The sequence below is a fragment of the Octopus sinensis genome, linkage group LG2 (genome assembly GCF_006345805.1).
Source record: "Octopus sinensis linkage group LG2, ASM634580v1, whole genome shotgun sequence".
NCBI classification, from domain to species: domain Eukaryota; kingdom Metazoa; phylum Mollusca; class Cephalopoda; order Octopoda; family Octopodidae; genus Octopus; species Octopus sinensis.
Window position 1 is genome coordinate 86,880,574 of NC_042998.1, and position 17,555 is coordinate 86,898,128.

General features: G+C 34.6%; 1 protein-coding gene across 1 annotated transcript in view; it reads left to right on the forward strand.

Annotated features, from left to right (window-relative positions):
• LOC115232681 (cadherin EGF LAG seven-pass G-type receptor 2-like) overlaps positions 1-17,555 on the forward strand; it is a 106,071-nt gene that overhangs the window by 70,623 nt on the left and 17,893 nt on the right. Inside the window, exons 16-19 of the mRNA XM_036500738.1 lie at positions 1,233-1,294; positions 2,140-2,377; positions 8,195-8,428; positions 15,397-15,469. Coding sequence (XP_036356631.1) covers positions 1,233-1,294; positions 2,140-2,377; positions 8,195-8,428; positions 15,397-15,469 — 607 coding nt within the window. The remainder of the gene's footprint in view (positions 1-1,232; positions 1,295-2,139; positions 2,378-8,194; positions 8,429-15,396; positions 15,470-17,555) is intronic.

A 17,555-nucleotide genomic window follows, 5' to 3' on the forward strand; every position in this document is an offset into this window, starting at 1 on the left:
CATTTCTAAAGTTCTATCTAACCAACAGTAGTTACAGAGTTAGTTTCTGAGATAACTATCACAACCATTTTGTGCTGGTTTATCCATATTTGTATGAGTTAGAAGTGTTTTCCACAGTACAAAATTTCCCTCTTGTTTTAGTTCTTTATTGTCCCCTTGGTGAGCGGTTCCATCACTTGAGATCGATCAACAAATTGTTGATCATGTATAATTGGACCTTACTTTGCATTTTGAAGATCTGTAGGGTCAAATGAGTGTGCTGGGGTTGCTTAGGTTTAATTTTTGGATGCTGATAAATGAAGTTACACAGTACCATGAGATGGTCTTGGAAAGAAATGCTTTTCAATTGCAGTAGTACTAGCATGGTTGTTTAACACAGAATCCAGAGAACTTTTGCTGTGTCTTGTTGATTTGGCTATAAGATGAGGCAGAAAAAAAATGTTCTTAATGTTGAAAAGTGTCTTTTTTTATGCTTTATCCAGGGTCAAGATGCAAATTCTATATTCCAAAAATATTTATAGATTCTTTCACATACTTGTTCTTTCCCTTGCTCACTCACTTACTTCCTTCCTCCTTCCCTCCCCCCTTTCTTTAACTCTGTGGAGGAGTGAAGGGAGACATCAGAATCGGAAGCAAGGGAAAAAGAGTGATGTCAGGACTGGAAGTGAGAGGAAATGGCATCATGTCAAAAGTGAGACATTTGAAAAGCTACTTTCTTCATCAAGATGTTGATGGGGACAGACATATGGAAGGGATCTCAGAGGGAGAGTAGTTTCTGGCCAGGAGTTGGGGTAGTGTACACATGTAGGTATGGCCAATGAATTCCACTGATCCTTGTGAAGTGAAACTTGATACACTTTTCTGATTTTCTTTTGAGGTAAGAGCATTCTAATTTTTTCCTTTCCTTCTAGGAATTTGCAATTTATTTATCAACAACAATATTACATACCCACATCCATAGATATGTATACGTGTATGTCAACATGACCAAACAGTCTGAGCTGACATTCCTGAATCATATAAGTAATAGATTGCATCACAGTTTCTGTGTATAGTCCTTGGTTGGATATAAAATTCAACCAGTGGACCCATAATCTTGCAAAGTGTCCTGGTACCAAAGGAATTCAGGCTGCTCCTTCTAGTTTTAAGTCCTAAAATTCATCATTAATTAATTTGTAGTATAATATCTTAGCTAATTTTTTCAGTTATGGAAATATTTATTTATATTTTAGGCTACTGATGATGATTCAGGCAAAGATGGAGAAGTGACATATGCAATATTTGGAGACAATAGGTAAGTAAATAATATTCAGATTGTGATTTTGTTTGTATATGAAAGTTGAAATTGAATCTAATTGCTGGTTCCTTTCTTTGTATCTTACATTTAGCATTGCTTTATATCATAAATTTTAATTTGTTGATTACATTATAAAGTAAAATGCTAGACATATACTTATAGATGCATGAAAAATCAATCTTTCTTTCAAACAAAAACATAATTATTACATAGCAATGAAATATTATCATAACACCACCTAAAAATAAAGATAAAAGTGTATAGCACACAACTAGAATTTTAAAATATGCTCCAAATACTAGGCCTTGCTATCTCTGAGGTAGGGTAGGTTTTCCTTGTCAAAAACACATACTCAATATAGTAAAGATTGCATCAAATAGACTGACCTTCCCTTTCAGGCACCCCCGCCAAAAAAAAAGAAAATACTTCATTCTCCAAAAATTATTTACCTCGTACTAAGTTGAAGAAAACCTCACAACTGTGTGTTGTGCCTATATTGGATTACATAATTTTTTTTTTTATATTTTACTTAATTTTTTTGTCTTAAGTTCAAATCTTGCCAAAATCAATTGTACCATTCTTTCTCTGGGGTTGATAAAATACGTTGTAGTCATGTTTAAATGAATTCAAATATATGTGTATGCAATCTTCATGCATAATGCATTGTAGTGACATGGTTAACAATGAAACCTTCATTTTGTAATTATATCTTTGTTTTGAAGTATATTGTCTTAGAAATAGTTGACTTTACTTTTCAGAAATTAAGCTATTCAGTTTCACTTACTTTTGCTTTTTCTAGTTTTGTATATACTTATGTCTTCTCATTTTCTCTTCTGAAACAGTTTCACTATAGACAGCAAAAGCGGTACTATATCAGTCTCAAAGAAGCTGGATTATGAAAAAGTAACTTTTTATAGTTTACTTGTTGAAGCCACTGATGGAGGTAATCGAAAAGCGACTGTTGATTTAGATGTTTTTGTGAAGGGCATTAATGATAATGCCCCTATATTCAGACCAAAATTCTATACTGGACTTCTGAAAGAGGGCAAAACCAGTTTTGAGTATGAAATCACTGTTCAAGTAAGTTATTCATTGTCTGTATTTTATTCCATTGTCTTGACGTGCTTGCATGAAATAGATTTCACTGTAGTCTCATATAATTACAGAAATTATTCTTGTCAACACTTTTTAGCATTCAGCTTTTTATCCAATGGATTAAACCAGGCTTTATTTCTTTTTCTGTATTTTTTATTGTTGTTTGTGATGAGAGAAAACTAGGTTCTTGCACATAATTGCTTGAAAAACACAGTAATGTATTCTATAACCTCTATAGATAGCAAAAATCTGCACTGGAGATTAAAATATAATCTAGAACAATCTGCCATTTAACTAAAATATTATAACATCTATGATGAAACAACTCTTTTCTTTAGTCAAGAGATCCTTCTACAATGATAAACTTCAAATTGAACAAAAATAATAAAAATTCCATAAGACCTATAAAAATCATTTCATCGCATAAACTTAAAATCTTTCTAAATGATATGAACCAAATGAAAAATAGATGTAATTATTAAAATAAGTAATCTATTCCTCTGGATAATCAGTGTGCAAGTTAAATACATTGCATATCAGACAAATACAATTGAGAACAGAATTTGCTGTGCTGTATTAGACAGGGTGTTTGTGGGTAAATTTGACAGCTTGCACAAAAGGAAAACAAAACAAAATATCTCATCTAAAAATATCAACTAGATTATAACTGCAAGATAACAGTTTATACAAAGTAGTCACTCTTAGCTTCCAGCACAGCCTCAAAGGGATTCCAGAACCTGGTTCATGCATTCCTCACTGTGTCCCTGAGAAGATCTTCAAATACCACCTTCATCTTGGCTACCAGCTCAGCCTTGATGTTGCAGGCAGAGTGGTTAGTGTTTTTCACAATCATGCTCTGTGAGATTACATATGGGAGGAATTAGTTGACCGGAAATTGGGGCTTTTGATGTAGAAATTCTCTGACAACCACTTCTGACTCTTTCTGGAGGTATGGCAGGGAGCTGAAATCTACTACCACACATATGGCCTTCCAGCAGCAATACTCTCTAGCCAAGGATTGCCCACTGTCTCCAGTAGCTTTACATAGCTGTCTGAATTGAGCCTAAGGCCTTGTTCAGAGAAGTGGGTTGACATGATGTCACCCTCACTGAAGATACACCCAAAGACCATCACAGTTTAGAGGAACTGGTTTTCATATGTAGAATATCACATGAATTGTAGGCAAGATACCTGGTGTTCTGGATGTTGTGTAACTAGTTTTGGCAGAAGTTCTTTCCATCTGAGGAGAACCAGATCATCCCTGGCTCAACATGATACCTCAGCATTTTCAGGAGCTTTTTTGCCTTTATCAAGCAGTTCTTGGTGGTGAGTCTAATGCCCATTTCTCTTGCCAAAGTCCTGATTCTTTTGCTCAGATCTTCCATTATCTAGTCCAGTAGTTTTGGGATTAATCATGGAATGCAGACACAATCAGAATGCCTGTTGTGTCCCTTCCTACTGACCACGCAACTGTCCATGTCACATCTTACAGCCTTTACAGTGTTCACAGAGCATTGAGCAACAGTCATGGTATCAGCATTTTCTTACCTGGTGTGGACCATCATGATACAGGTAAATTTTTCCAATATTCAGAAAGCGTCCAGTCCTCTGTGTCAGTTATCTTTTTCTCAACTACAGCTTTAATCTTAATGCTCTCTCCAACACCAATGACTGTTCACCAATACATCAAGATGTTCCTGATAAAAGGAGATATAAAAAGTGTCAAATTTAGCCCAGACATCCCGTGCATAGGCTTAAAAAACCCCACAAATTTAAGAGCTGACTATGCCAACAATGAGTTCATTCAAGAGCCATCACAAAGAAAATTATGCATCATTCTGAAAACAAATTTGGCAAAGAAAAGATATGGGTGAGTGTATTGATATTGTATAAACTCTCTTGGGCAGATCAAAATGCTGCTGTTAATGTTTAACTGAGAAATATCATATTGTAAACTACCCAACCCAGTATTGAAAAACAGAGCCAATGATAATTTTGGTCAACAAAGGCAGGATTGGCAGTAATGTTTATATGCATCCACTACTGGTTGAATATTTTTCACTTTTTACGTATTCCCAATATTACAGTTATTATATAATTCCAAGCTCCTAGCAGCAGCTATCAGACCTGAAATACCATGCCTCCTCCCCTTAGTTTTATGTACCTTTTATACTTCATGTAAATTTGTTCTGTAAATATACAAGTATTTATGTTCTTATACACGAATGTTCATCTTCTGAATATATATACGTGTATATATATCTATAAGCATGTATGTATGTCTCTATAAATACAGTCATCGGTGTGTGGGCTTGTATGTGGTGTGTGTCTCTCTCTACACATACACATATAGGCATTCATGCAAGGTCAAAATCATGCATAACTACATCCAGTGGGAGCAAACAACTAAGTCTGTATGTATAAATTTGTATGTAAGTATTTGTCATAGCACTAGTATTAGTGTGAACCCAAATAGTGATTAATGTGCAAGCAGACATAAGTGTGTCTGTGCTCTCGCATGTGTGTATATATGTATATGTGCCTGTATATGTGTATGTGCATGTTTATGACTATATATGTATATGTGGATGCATACAGATCTATCTGCCTATTGATGTAAAAAAATATTGATAAGTCTGTGTATGTATGTGAAATGGTGCACATGCATGTATAAATGTGTGTGTGTGTGTGTGTGTGAGTGAGTACATATTTGTGTAAATAGGCGTATGTTGGGATATAGATGTGTGCCAAATAGTAAGTGTTATGACCTTACTACCACCCGGAATGATGTCTGGCCATATGATGTCATGTTGGCAAGGATGGCTAACTATCAAAGGATTTATTACCACCAGCTCATTTCCAGAATAGCAAGACAGATATTGACAGACTTAATGGATTTGTTTTATTTTAATTTATTGTATGCTTTATTTTCCTTAATCTTTACATTGTATTATTTTCTTAATTACATCCTGTTTGTATCCACAGCTTAGCACTTGATTTATTCTTTGCAGTTCCTACTCAATGTATCTTAAATATGACTGCTATCAACATGCTCTAGTTGATATGAAAAGTGAAATATTACTTATGTAATGAGAAACTGTGTTGCATCACCTAAAGAGATACTTCTGCCCCATGTGGTGCATCATATTTCATTGTATAGTCTCCCAGCTGTATGGGAGAGTTGCATGATATGTTGAAACGATCATTGTGACAATAAAGTTTCTAGTATATTCTATCTTTCGCATCTATTGTTTTTACTGAGGAATTCCTGACATAGAGCCAGCAATGATTGTGCAATTATCATGGATGACACCAGGTAGCCATAGGCAGTGAACATTCTTTATCAGCATTCTACTAGAGAAACAGCTAACACAAAGTTTAAATTTTGAATTTAAATTTAAACTTTACTTTTAAAACACACACACATACACACACACACACACTCATACACATATATATGTATGTATATGCATTCACTTTGAAAATGTCATAAATGATAGACCCTTGAGGAAATTGCAACAACTAGGATGCATAATTGCATACAGAGCAATGTGCAATTTCTGCAGTAGAGACATATGTAGGTCATGGTTATATAATTTCTTGAAACTTATTGATATTTGAATTCTTGACTATGAACTTTAGAGCCTTCCATTCTTGCCAGTGTAACATAATTTGCATATGAGCTTTGAAAATATATTAAAAAATAAAAGAAATTCTCTTCCTTTTTTAATCTATCAAATTACTATTATGTAGGATTTCATCATGAAGGAAACCATCCTAATGTGGGGAGGGCATTATGTTTCTGTATATGAAACACTTTAAACGCCATTTATACATTTAATGTACCCCTAAAATTTACCTGAATTTATATATTTTTACCAAATTTATTTACCCCTGAAGTTAAAAATTTTGAACTCTTATCCAACAATTCACATAAACATCAAATTCTTAATTGATTGGAACCATTCCTTTTGGAAGCTTTTACCTTGGAGCTTTGTCTCTTTATTTGTCACTTCTCCATTTGGTACCTGAACCCAACGTACATATTGCATGGTTTTTACATATAACTTTTACATGTAATTTTATTCACTTATTTATATAAATTTATATGTATATTTATTTATTGTGTGCTTTAAATTATACTTTGAAATTTTTATTGATTACCTAGATGTGTTCCTTCTATAATTTCTCTTATCCTTTGATTTAGCTCGCAATGAGCACTTCTTAATAAAACCCATATATTGTGAAGCAGGATTAAAAACATGCTTTATAAGAAAATTTAACTTAAAATATATATATACTACACTCACGGAGTAGTTGGCGTTAGGAAGGGCATCCAGCTGTAGAAACACTGCCAAATCAGACTAGAGACTGGTGCAGCCTCCATGGCTTACCAGACTCCGGTCGAACCGTCCAACCCATGCTAGCATGGAAAATGGACGTTAAAGGATGATGATGATGATAATCATCATCATCATCATTGTTTAATGTCCGCATTCCATGGTGGCATGAGTTGGATGGTTTGACTGAGGGCTTGCGAGCCACAAGGCTGCACCAGGCTCCAGTCCAATCTGGCAATGTTTTTACAGCTGGATGCCCCTCCTAACACTAACCAATCCTAGAGTATAGCAGATTCTTTTTATGTGCCACTGGCTCAAGGGCCAGTCAGGTGATATTGGCATTGGCCATGCTTGAATGGTGCCTTTTACATGCCACCAGCATGGGAGCCAGTCAGGCGGCACTGGCAACGACCACACTCGAATGGTGCTTTTACATGCCACCAGCACAGGGGCCAGTCAGATACAAATCTTACGTAATGAGGAGAGGTCAATTCATGTCAGAAAAAACAAAAGAAAACTGTTTGATCAGATCCAAAAGGTTTTGAACAAACTTAAAATCCATCAGAAGATGGTGTGATTTGGTTTTTCTCATATAAGAAAAACTTTGACCAAGACCAGAAAACTAACAGAAGAAATGACAGATGGCTATATGCAAACCCTTCTGAGGTTTCAAGAGTAATGCACACAAAATTTCTTGTAAGTGTCATGGTTTTGGGTGTTGTTTGCAATGAAGGACATGTGATGCCTCCTCACTTTTTTCCACAAGGCCTTATGGTTAATGCTGCTGTGTATATTGAAGTTCTGGATAAAGTTGTTAAGCCTTGGATCAAAAGTGTATGCAATGGAAGGCCTTATGTCTTTCAGCAAGATTCTGCATCATCACACAAGGCTCAAATGACACAAGAATGGATGGCCAACAATTTGCATGATCACATCACTCCCACCATTTAAACTCCTAATTCTCCAGATCTCAATCTGCTGGACTACTGTGTATGGAGTATCATTGACAAAAATCTCGATGAGCACCTCCATAGGACTTAAAATTCTTTGAACGGCGCCATAGTTTAAGTCATGTCTGATATGAACAGGGACAACTTAATCCGAGCTTGTAAATGATTTTGACTCCACGTAGAGACACTTATTGATGCTTATGGTGGTTTTATTAGATGAAATTATTAAATTGATAAGTTAGCTTTATGTTGATGTTATTTTCATAAAAATACAATTTTTTTCTGTTACCAATTTTGAAACCACAAAATCTGTCCTCAAATACTATCTACCTGCACATGCACACACACACACATACACACACACACACATGCTGGTTTTCCTCTTCTAAAGTGGTTGTAACTCATGAGACAGATCAGTTTTGGGGAATTCTCTATTGTAATTATTATATATTATTTTTGTAAAAGTGGTTGGTTTGAAGAGTAATTTCTTGTTGATTTCTCTTTCACTATAGGCAACTGATGCTGATAAAGAGAATTCAGGTAATTCTCAAGTAAAATATTCAATAGTAAATGCTAGTCAAAGCCTTTCAAACAGTTTTTCCATAAATGCACAAAATGGAATTATTACTCCATCAAATATAGATTATGAAAGCCTGACTGATAATGTCATCCAGTTAGTAGTCAAAGCTGAAGATAATGGTAAACCAGTCAAGGAAGATACTGCCATTGTTAATATCACTGTATTGGTGAGTACTAAAAATCTAATATTTCTAACATTTTGACATTGTAAAAATATTGAATTAAGGTAAAGTCGTTAATTATATTAAATCAGATTGAATCTTGTACTTAGGTCATGGAGCTATATTTGTGTAGCTGTCGACATCTTTGGAATGACATATAGATTAGTTTGGAATGATATCTCAAAAATCAAAGAAGTTATTTTAAAAAGAAATCCAATATTTTATCTTATGATATATTTTGCCAAGAGTAAGACAAGTGAATAGTTTTGTAACATATAAAAGAGTATTTTTTATTTAGCCTTAAGTTTCAGAATGTGTTGAGGAATCAGTCTTTAGTTACCTTTCTAACTTCTCAAGCATAAAATGCATAGCATTTTTTCTATCATTTGCTAGAATTTATATTTCAATTTTTGTTAAGATAAACGAAATCTGTTTCTCTCTATAAACAGATACAAAATTTCATTAGTAGGCTGGTCCAAATTGTCAACATTAATTGGAGTTATAAAAGAAATTTTCTCTTAATTAATAGTCAAGAAAAGGATAATCTTTATGTACCATGTTCACTCATCTTTTTGCATTCAATTTGTGTATTCATGTTATTTAGAATATTAACTGAGTTAATACTTAATCTTTGTCTGAGTCTTTCTTGCATTGTTATAATTTCAAAGAAAATGCCTTCTGTTCAAACACAGATTTGTAACTATTGTTTTAATACCAAATTATCCTTTTTGCTACAGTATAGAAATGTAGATAATAAATTTAATAGCTTCCATTTGGAGAAAGTTTCTTCTTGTGATTAATTTGCCAATTAAATAAAAGGTGTTATGTTGGGTTGAAGAGTTTTATAATATGTATGGCTTCTTGGGAAATACTTCTTAACTAACATCAGGAATAACATCAATGTCAGCTACTCATGTGTCTAGATAATATAGCTTTAAACATTGCATGTCACAATAGGCACAAACACACAACTACACAGCCTCCAACCTACACCTGTGACTTAGAAATTCTGCCAACTTCTTGCTGAAAGGATCATACCAATCTAAAAAATCACTCTCACACTATCCAAAGGGCATTGTAAGACACTATATATGGGCATGACAGCCTACAACTTTATTGTTGCCACTAGAAGTATGCCTGCTTTATGAATTTCAAGTTGTTAGCCACATAAAACCCAAATCTCCCATTCTAGGTTTTGCTACCGCATACACACAAGGGAAGGATATTTTATTCCTACTGCCCATATAGGCTACAACCCACCATGTTGATCACACATCATCAACGTAAAACTGCTGCCAATATGTTCAAACTCCACTGAATGATTACTGGACTTGTGCCAACATCTTACCCTACAACATGCAGTACTCAGTTCACAGAATTGATGTCATTTAATATACTATGCCACAGCCCATTATCAAAGGGACACTAGCATCTTGCTGACATCATATCCAAACACATGGACCTTAGAAAAAATAACTGGTGTTAATTTGATAGCACTAATACCATGTGATACTAACTGAACAATAGCGGCCTAAACACTTAGAAGCCATCTTGAATTTCTTTCAAACCCACCACTCTGCCTCTGATTGTTGAGAGAATGTATCCTCCTATCCATGAAACTCATGTGGAACTGAGTCAAACTATTATGAAGTATATGTGATTCCAAACAAATGTGCTGGGTGCTACTTTCTATCATTTGCTTACTCACCATACATACATACACTCACACATGCACACACACACACACACACACACACACACACACACACACACACATACACATTCAGTCACACACACCCTTCACCTTGCTAAATTTCCAGTGAGCATAATCAAAGCCATGACTTCATTGTGGACCACAATCTTGAAATTAAACACAAAATATGACTGTATTATCACTGATAGAATGCAGTATCACAAAGGCATATTCTAAGGGGACAGTCTCTCTGTGATGTTGTTTATACTTTCTGTAAACCCCTTGTCATTCATGTTAAGGAAGTTTGAAGGGTATCTCACTGATTCATGAGGAAACAGAAATATCAAAATTACACACTGTTTCTTTGTGGACAACTTAAAACTTTATGCAAAGAATACACTTGAGATGAAAAAGAGCTTTGAACTATTTACAATATTCTCAAAGGATGTAGGGTTGGAGTTTGATCAGGATAAATGTTGTTATATGGTTGTGAAAAGAGAGAAGACTGTAAACCAGACAAGTAACATCTCCAGCAATGATTTGACTGTTTCCCCTATGTCTGATGAGGAATGTTACAGGTACCTCAGGTGGAATAAAACATATCCTACAATGACGCTTGAAACATTGATGAATGTTACAGCTGAATAAAGAAAATTTGAACCTCAGAACTCTACATTCAATAAAACAGTGGTCCACAATGTGTTTTTGGTGCCAGTATGCATACCAAAATTTGGGCTGCTTGGTTGGATGCTTGATGAGATCCAAGCCTTTGATGTGAAGACCCCAAAAATATTAACAGGCACACATAATTTCCACATAAACTGTGATATAGATCACCTCTACCTAAAATGAAAACAAGGCAGCAGAGGCTTAACATCGATCCAAAATGTCTTTGAATGTCATATCATATCCCTTCAGCAACATCTTTTAACAACCAAGTGTTGAAGTGCATCCCTTGACCAAGTTTGCGTACTTGAGGCTGATAACATCATAAAGCAGCTCCATGAGCAATATTCCTTGTCTGATAACCTTAAATTATCATGCCCAAAGAAGTTGCATGACACTACTGTAATGTATCATTAGATGAAAGGATGATCATATATGAGCAGAAGACTATGCATGGATATGTTAGTAGAAATCTCTGTGATGATAGTAACATTGATCATCAAAGCAGTCTGTCATGGACTAATAGCTGGATTACTACCTCCCACTTTGAAGAGTATGTATTTGCAATCCAGGAACAGGAAATATAAACTAAATACCTATTTCTTTACTACCCACAAGGGGCTAAACACAGAAGACAAACAAGGACAGACAAACAGATTAAGGCGATTATATCGACCCCAGTGCGTAACTGGTACTTATTTAATCGACCCCGAAAGGATGAAAGGCAAAGTCGACCTCGGCGGAATTTGAACTCAGAACGTAGCGGCAGATGAAATACTGCTAAGAATTTCGCCCGGCGTGCTAACGATTCTGCCAGCTCACCGCCTTATAAACTAAATACCTGATGCATAAAAGGGATACAGATGCAGGAAACCAGTAAAATGTGACAATCGATGCAGAATTTATGAATATATTACCCACATCATAAGCAGCTGTCCAAAAGTATCGTCACAGTATTATCTACCAATGAGACATGATGTTATAGCTAGAACACTATGTAATGAAATCCTTCAGAAGGATAACCCCAAGGACAAAGAAATAAGAACCTACAGCATAGTACAAGCCATAGCCACTCAAAATAAAAAGAAGTACTGATGGAATGTCTCAGTAAAAACCTCAAAAAATGTAAGCACAACAGACCTGATATAATGATTTGGGTAGAGAAGAGAAATTGTGTGCAGTTGTGGAAATTAACTCTCCAGCGGATGTTAACATAAAGCTGAAGATCAGTGAGAAAGAAAACACCTATGTTGAACTATTAAGAAATCTGCATTGATTCTATCCATATTACAAGTTCAGATTTATACCTGTAATTATTGGGGCTTGTGATATGTAACACACTGCCTAAATACCAACCTTGAGAAATTAGGCTTCTCAAAATGAGAAAGGTGAAAGCTAATTCGAAGACTACAGATCCACTCCATCACTGGAACTGTAAAAATCTGTAAAACTTACCAGAAGTTTATCATTGAAATATATATGAGCATGTCAAGATATGCAACTATATGCATGAGAATACATACATAAAACATACAAATCTGCATATACATACATACATACATACATACATACATGAGTGCATGCATGCATACATACATACATAAATACATACACACACACACACATGCATACACACACACACACACACACACATACATACATACATGCATACACACATACATACATGCATACATACTACATACATACATGCATACATACATACACACACACATGCATACATACACACATACATACATACATACATGCATGCATACACACATGCATGCATGCATACATACATACATACATACATACATGCATACATACATACATACATACATACATACATACATACATACATACATACATACATACAAAAATACCCCATTGTTGATGTTGAAATTCCAGCGAAGGAGCCTTGGATCTAGGTTAGAAACTGACTTTTTCTTTATTGGCAAGAAATCTTTAAATAAAACTGAATAATGACATACATACTGTTGTAATCCAATGTCTTGCCATCTTGGTTTTATAGTGTGCTTTTACGTGTCCAAATTTTCCACAATGGAAACATTCCTCTTTCTTAAAGGGGCAGTTATTTATCAGGTGTAAACCTCCACATGCAAAACATGGGTTTGTTTCCTGATTTTTGTCCTGTTTGTACTGTATTTTAGTACACATTTGATTTCTATTCTGCCTGGTTTACTCTCGTTTCACTTGGGTGCCATCTTTATGTTCAATTTTGTTTGTGTTGTTACTTAAATTTACTATTCTTTCAGACTCTTCTGACACTTGTTGTAAGGTTACAGCTTGATTTTGTTCCGGCTAAGAAAGAATTCTTGTTCTTCTGTGTCTTTTCCTGCAGTTAGTCTCTGAGTAAATCAGGCACTTGAACATATCAGGTGTTAATTCATCCAGTCTGAACTTTTCACATTCTCTGTTAACTCTTCCAGCATATGTGATGTAGTCCTTATTCTTTTTTAGATTCAAATATTTCCAGCTAGTAATGAACAAGAAGCTTTTTGTGCTAAAAAATTTACACAATATGTCTATTGTATTTTTAAAGTTTCTGTCAAAAGGTTATTTTGGGAGTACGTAATTGATGTAATGCTCATGTTCTGCTGCACTCTTGATTGAAAATTTTTTTGTATCTTCTATAATATACCTCGAAGGTGACTCCTTTGTCTGCTTTATACTTAAATTCTATTACTGAGTGTGCAACATAATCTTTTCAGCCTTTTGTGATGACTTATTCATTAATTGTAGCATTTGTTGCTGTAATAGTAATTGTTATTGTTTGCTGTTTTTTGCAACTCAAGCAAACTGGCCAACAAATCTTTCATAATATTACGATTCTGTATACCATAAAATTTGCATGATAAATCCTTTGTGAGTTTCACAACTCCTTGTGAGTTTGTTTAATTCTCATGAGTTTGTTAATTCCTCATGAGTTTCTTAATTCCTCAATGCCACTATTGTGATCCTCTGTTCCACTGTTATCTTTATAAAAAACAGATATATGATAACAGATAATAACTTTATTTTTCAAAAAAATGTTATTCAATAAAGCCACCTTCAACTTCAATAACTGAGATCTAAATATGGAATCTAAATCATCTACATGCTCGAATCAAGTGGCCCTGATTCATTTTATACATTACTCTGACTATGGCAGCTTTCATAGAATCTTTGGTATTATGGGCATGTTCATTGACCTCTCTCTTTCAGCAATGCTCCACGTGTAATAATCCAATAGATTGGGGAATTAGAAGGCCAAATATTAGGGGTTATGTAATCATGAAAAATTTCAGCCATCCATTCCTCTGTTACTAGAGCCATATGTGATAATGCAGAGTCTTACTGAAACAGATATGGCTTTCCATTGCATACACTGTCTATCCAGGGCGTAACAATTATTTCCAGGACTTCAATGTAGGTGGCAGAGTTAACTCTAAAGCCTTGTGGAAAGAAGTAAGGAGGCATCACATGACCTTTATTGCTGACAACCCCTAAAGCCATGACAGTTGCAGGAAATTTGTATGCATAACAGTTAGAACTTCAGAAGGGTCTGCACATAACCATCTGTCATTTCTTCTGTTAACTTTTTTGACACTGGTCGAAGTTTTTCTCATTTGAGAAACACCAAATCAAATCTTCTTCCACTGGATTTTTTCAGTTTGTTTAAGAGCCTTTTAAATCTGATGTAGTGATTTTCTTTTGCTTTTTCGGACAAATTAACCTTTCCTCATCATATAAGACTTATATCTGATGTCTTCGTGGACAAATTTTCTGATTGTAACTTCTGGTACATGGAGATCTTTTGCAGTTGACCACATGGACTTTCTAGGAGTGTAATCAATGCCCTGTTGAACTTACTGGAAAAATTAGGTGTTCTGATACCTCCATACCACTGAGTCTGGTATAATGTCATGCCAGTAAAGATCTTTGGATAATCAGGAAACAAAAGACTTGCACTTGATAATTATAAAACTGACTTATATTTCTTAGGACTAGTATTGCATATTAATATTGTTTTGTTTTTAATCTGAGATACAAGGCCAGCAATTTTTGATGGATGGGGTTTATTGATTATTTTGATGCCAGTATTTGAGTGGTACTTCATTTTATTAATCTCGGTGGAATAATAGGCAAAGTTAACTTCAATAGGATTTAAACTAAGAATGTAAAGGGCTGGAACAAATATCACATGGTACTTTTTCCAGTGCTGTGATCTTGTTTATAATAGATCATAATGAATCTTACATTGCTATTAAGTTGTTTTCTGTATAAGATATACCACAATTGAACTGAGAATATGTTTTAAAACACGTCATTTCAAAGACTGGTGCACAACAAAATTATGTTATATACACAAAATTATATATTTTCATATACGTCATTCCTAGTATAATATTCCTTTAAAGAAATGTTCCTAGATAATTCATATCTGATGCATTGACATGAAGATTTAAACTGTTGCACAGTCAAGGTATAAAATGTGCCAATGGTATGTTTGTTGTTTTCATAATGTAAGATATTGTTATTGCTGAATGCTTCCTCTTAACAAATCTTTGCTTACTTTTCTAACTGTGTTTTTTACCTCTAAACTGTTCTGTAGGATGTAAATGACAATGGGCCTCAGTTCCAAGAAAGTTTTTACAATATATCAATAAAGGAAGATTTAACTGAAGGTTTGTTTATATTTATTAATTATATTTTCATTGTTTTTAATTTTTACACTATTAATTTTGAAATGGCGTTTCCTTCTAACCAAGCATAGCTTGGTTTTTGGAAAGGAGGAATATAGTGAGCAGAAGTGATACTAGTTTATTGCATGGTCTATTTTATAGAACTTTTAGTGATGTCTTTTATTAATTAAGGAAAAGTAGCATGGCAGACCTTTTAAAAGGATGCTGACAGGAAATTTATGTTCAGAGACTTACGCTGAATGCTTTCAACAGAAAGGACTCAGCTAAGGATACCCAAGAGCTTAATCCAGGTGACTTTAAGTTTACTACCCCATTATGATGGACTTCTGCACAATTTTCATCTGTTATTCTTTTACTAGTTTCTGTAAATAAACTGCAGTCAGTCTGGGGCACTGCCATCAAAGGTTTTACACAACTGCATTGAATTCAGGAATTATCAAACAGCTCAGTTAACTTTTTGAAATAACGGGACGCAACTTGACATGCTGAGTTTGCATCAGTATACACAACACACACACACACACATATTACAGGTATGATTGGACAGATCCATAAAATGATGAGTTTTTATAATTTTTTTGCAATATCTTGCATGGTATTCCTCTTTCATAGTTTTATTCCACTCAAGACATTCTGGCAATTCTAAACCTATCTGTTATCCTCCATATGCATGTCTGTACCAACACAGTTGTCATTCTTTCACACTACAAGATATTCTTTTTATACCTAGTTTATATCTCAACTCAGCTGTACCATGCATACTAACATTACACATACAGTGGATCATGCTCGCTATATTTTCTATCAGTCTTTGCACATCTTCTGTATTAAGTGCCCAAATCTTTCTACCATGCAATATTTTACTTCATACACAAGCCGCATGCAATCTACTCCTTGCTAGAAGAGAGAATCCTCTTGTTGCCAACAAAGACTATACTTTCAGAGCATCCTTCTCCACTGCTGATCAGGTTTCCTAGGTAACTGAAGCTATCTATAGAGGCTTTCAAGCATTGAAAAGAATTTATTTTGTTATTGCTATGACTACTAACCACTCTTGTATGTAGTCCCCATACAAAAATTTTATTCACTGCCAACCTGCCTGTGAATCCAGAACACATTTTTGAATCCATATTTCTCATGTACACCATATAGAGACCCTTCCTGGTGAAGTGTGGCTCAAGCTAGTCACTTACACAATCAACCAGGTTATAAAGGGAGGTGTCATACCCAGTAACTGGCATAGCTATATAGTTATTATCATCTGGTACAATGACAAAGGAGATGCTTTGGGAAGAAGTAACTACAGAAGCTTCTAACAGATAAATTAGGTTATGAAGATAATGGAAACAAATACTAACACAGTTAGTAAGAGAATCAGCTTAAATGAATTTGGAATTATGTGATTACAAATCAGCTTCTTAACCATGTAGCCATCTGGCTATAAGGTTTTGAACTCAGTCTGGAAATCTTAACAGTGTGCCCATATCCTTATTAGAATTCTGTTTGACAATCTATTGTTTCTGCTAATTCATTGCCCTTTTGAATTTTAAATATTAAGTGACAATAAGGTCATAATATTTTTAATTTCTTTATGTAAGAAAGTATTAATAACAATCTGTAACCCTGAGTAGGTCATTGGGTTACTACTGAAACCTTCCTTCAATTTATTTTGAACATCATTCTGTATGAAATAGGCACATGGAACAATTCTTAATATATCTTTGTTGTGATGAAATTTGATTTGATTCACTAATTCAGGAAGCTTGTGGCACTGTTCCAATTACAAAACGAATGTGTTAGAGCAGTAAATGATTACCATTTCTATATGCATTGTTTCTGAACTTATTACAACTGAAAATGGGTATTTTAGTGAGATATTCTGCTTGAAGTAGACTGTTATGTCGTCTTATGTTGATGATAACGTCATGGTGATTGTAGTTGAAGTTAGATGTGTTAATCTTAGTGCAGTACTTTGATTGACACACAAGAAAAATATAAAATCTGTGCCACTAGATAATTAATTCTGCACATTTGTAGTTTATGTATAATCTGACTGGGAAGTATGTAC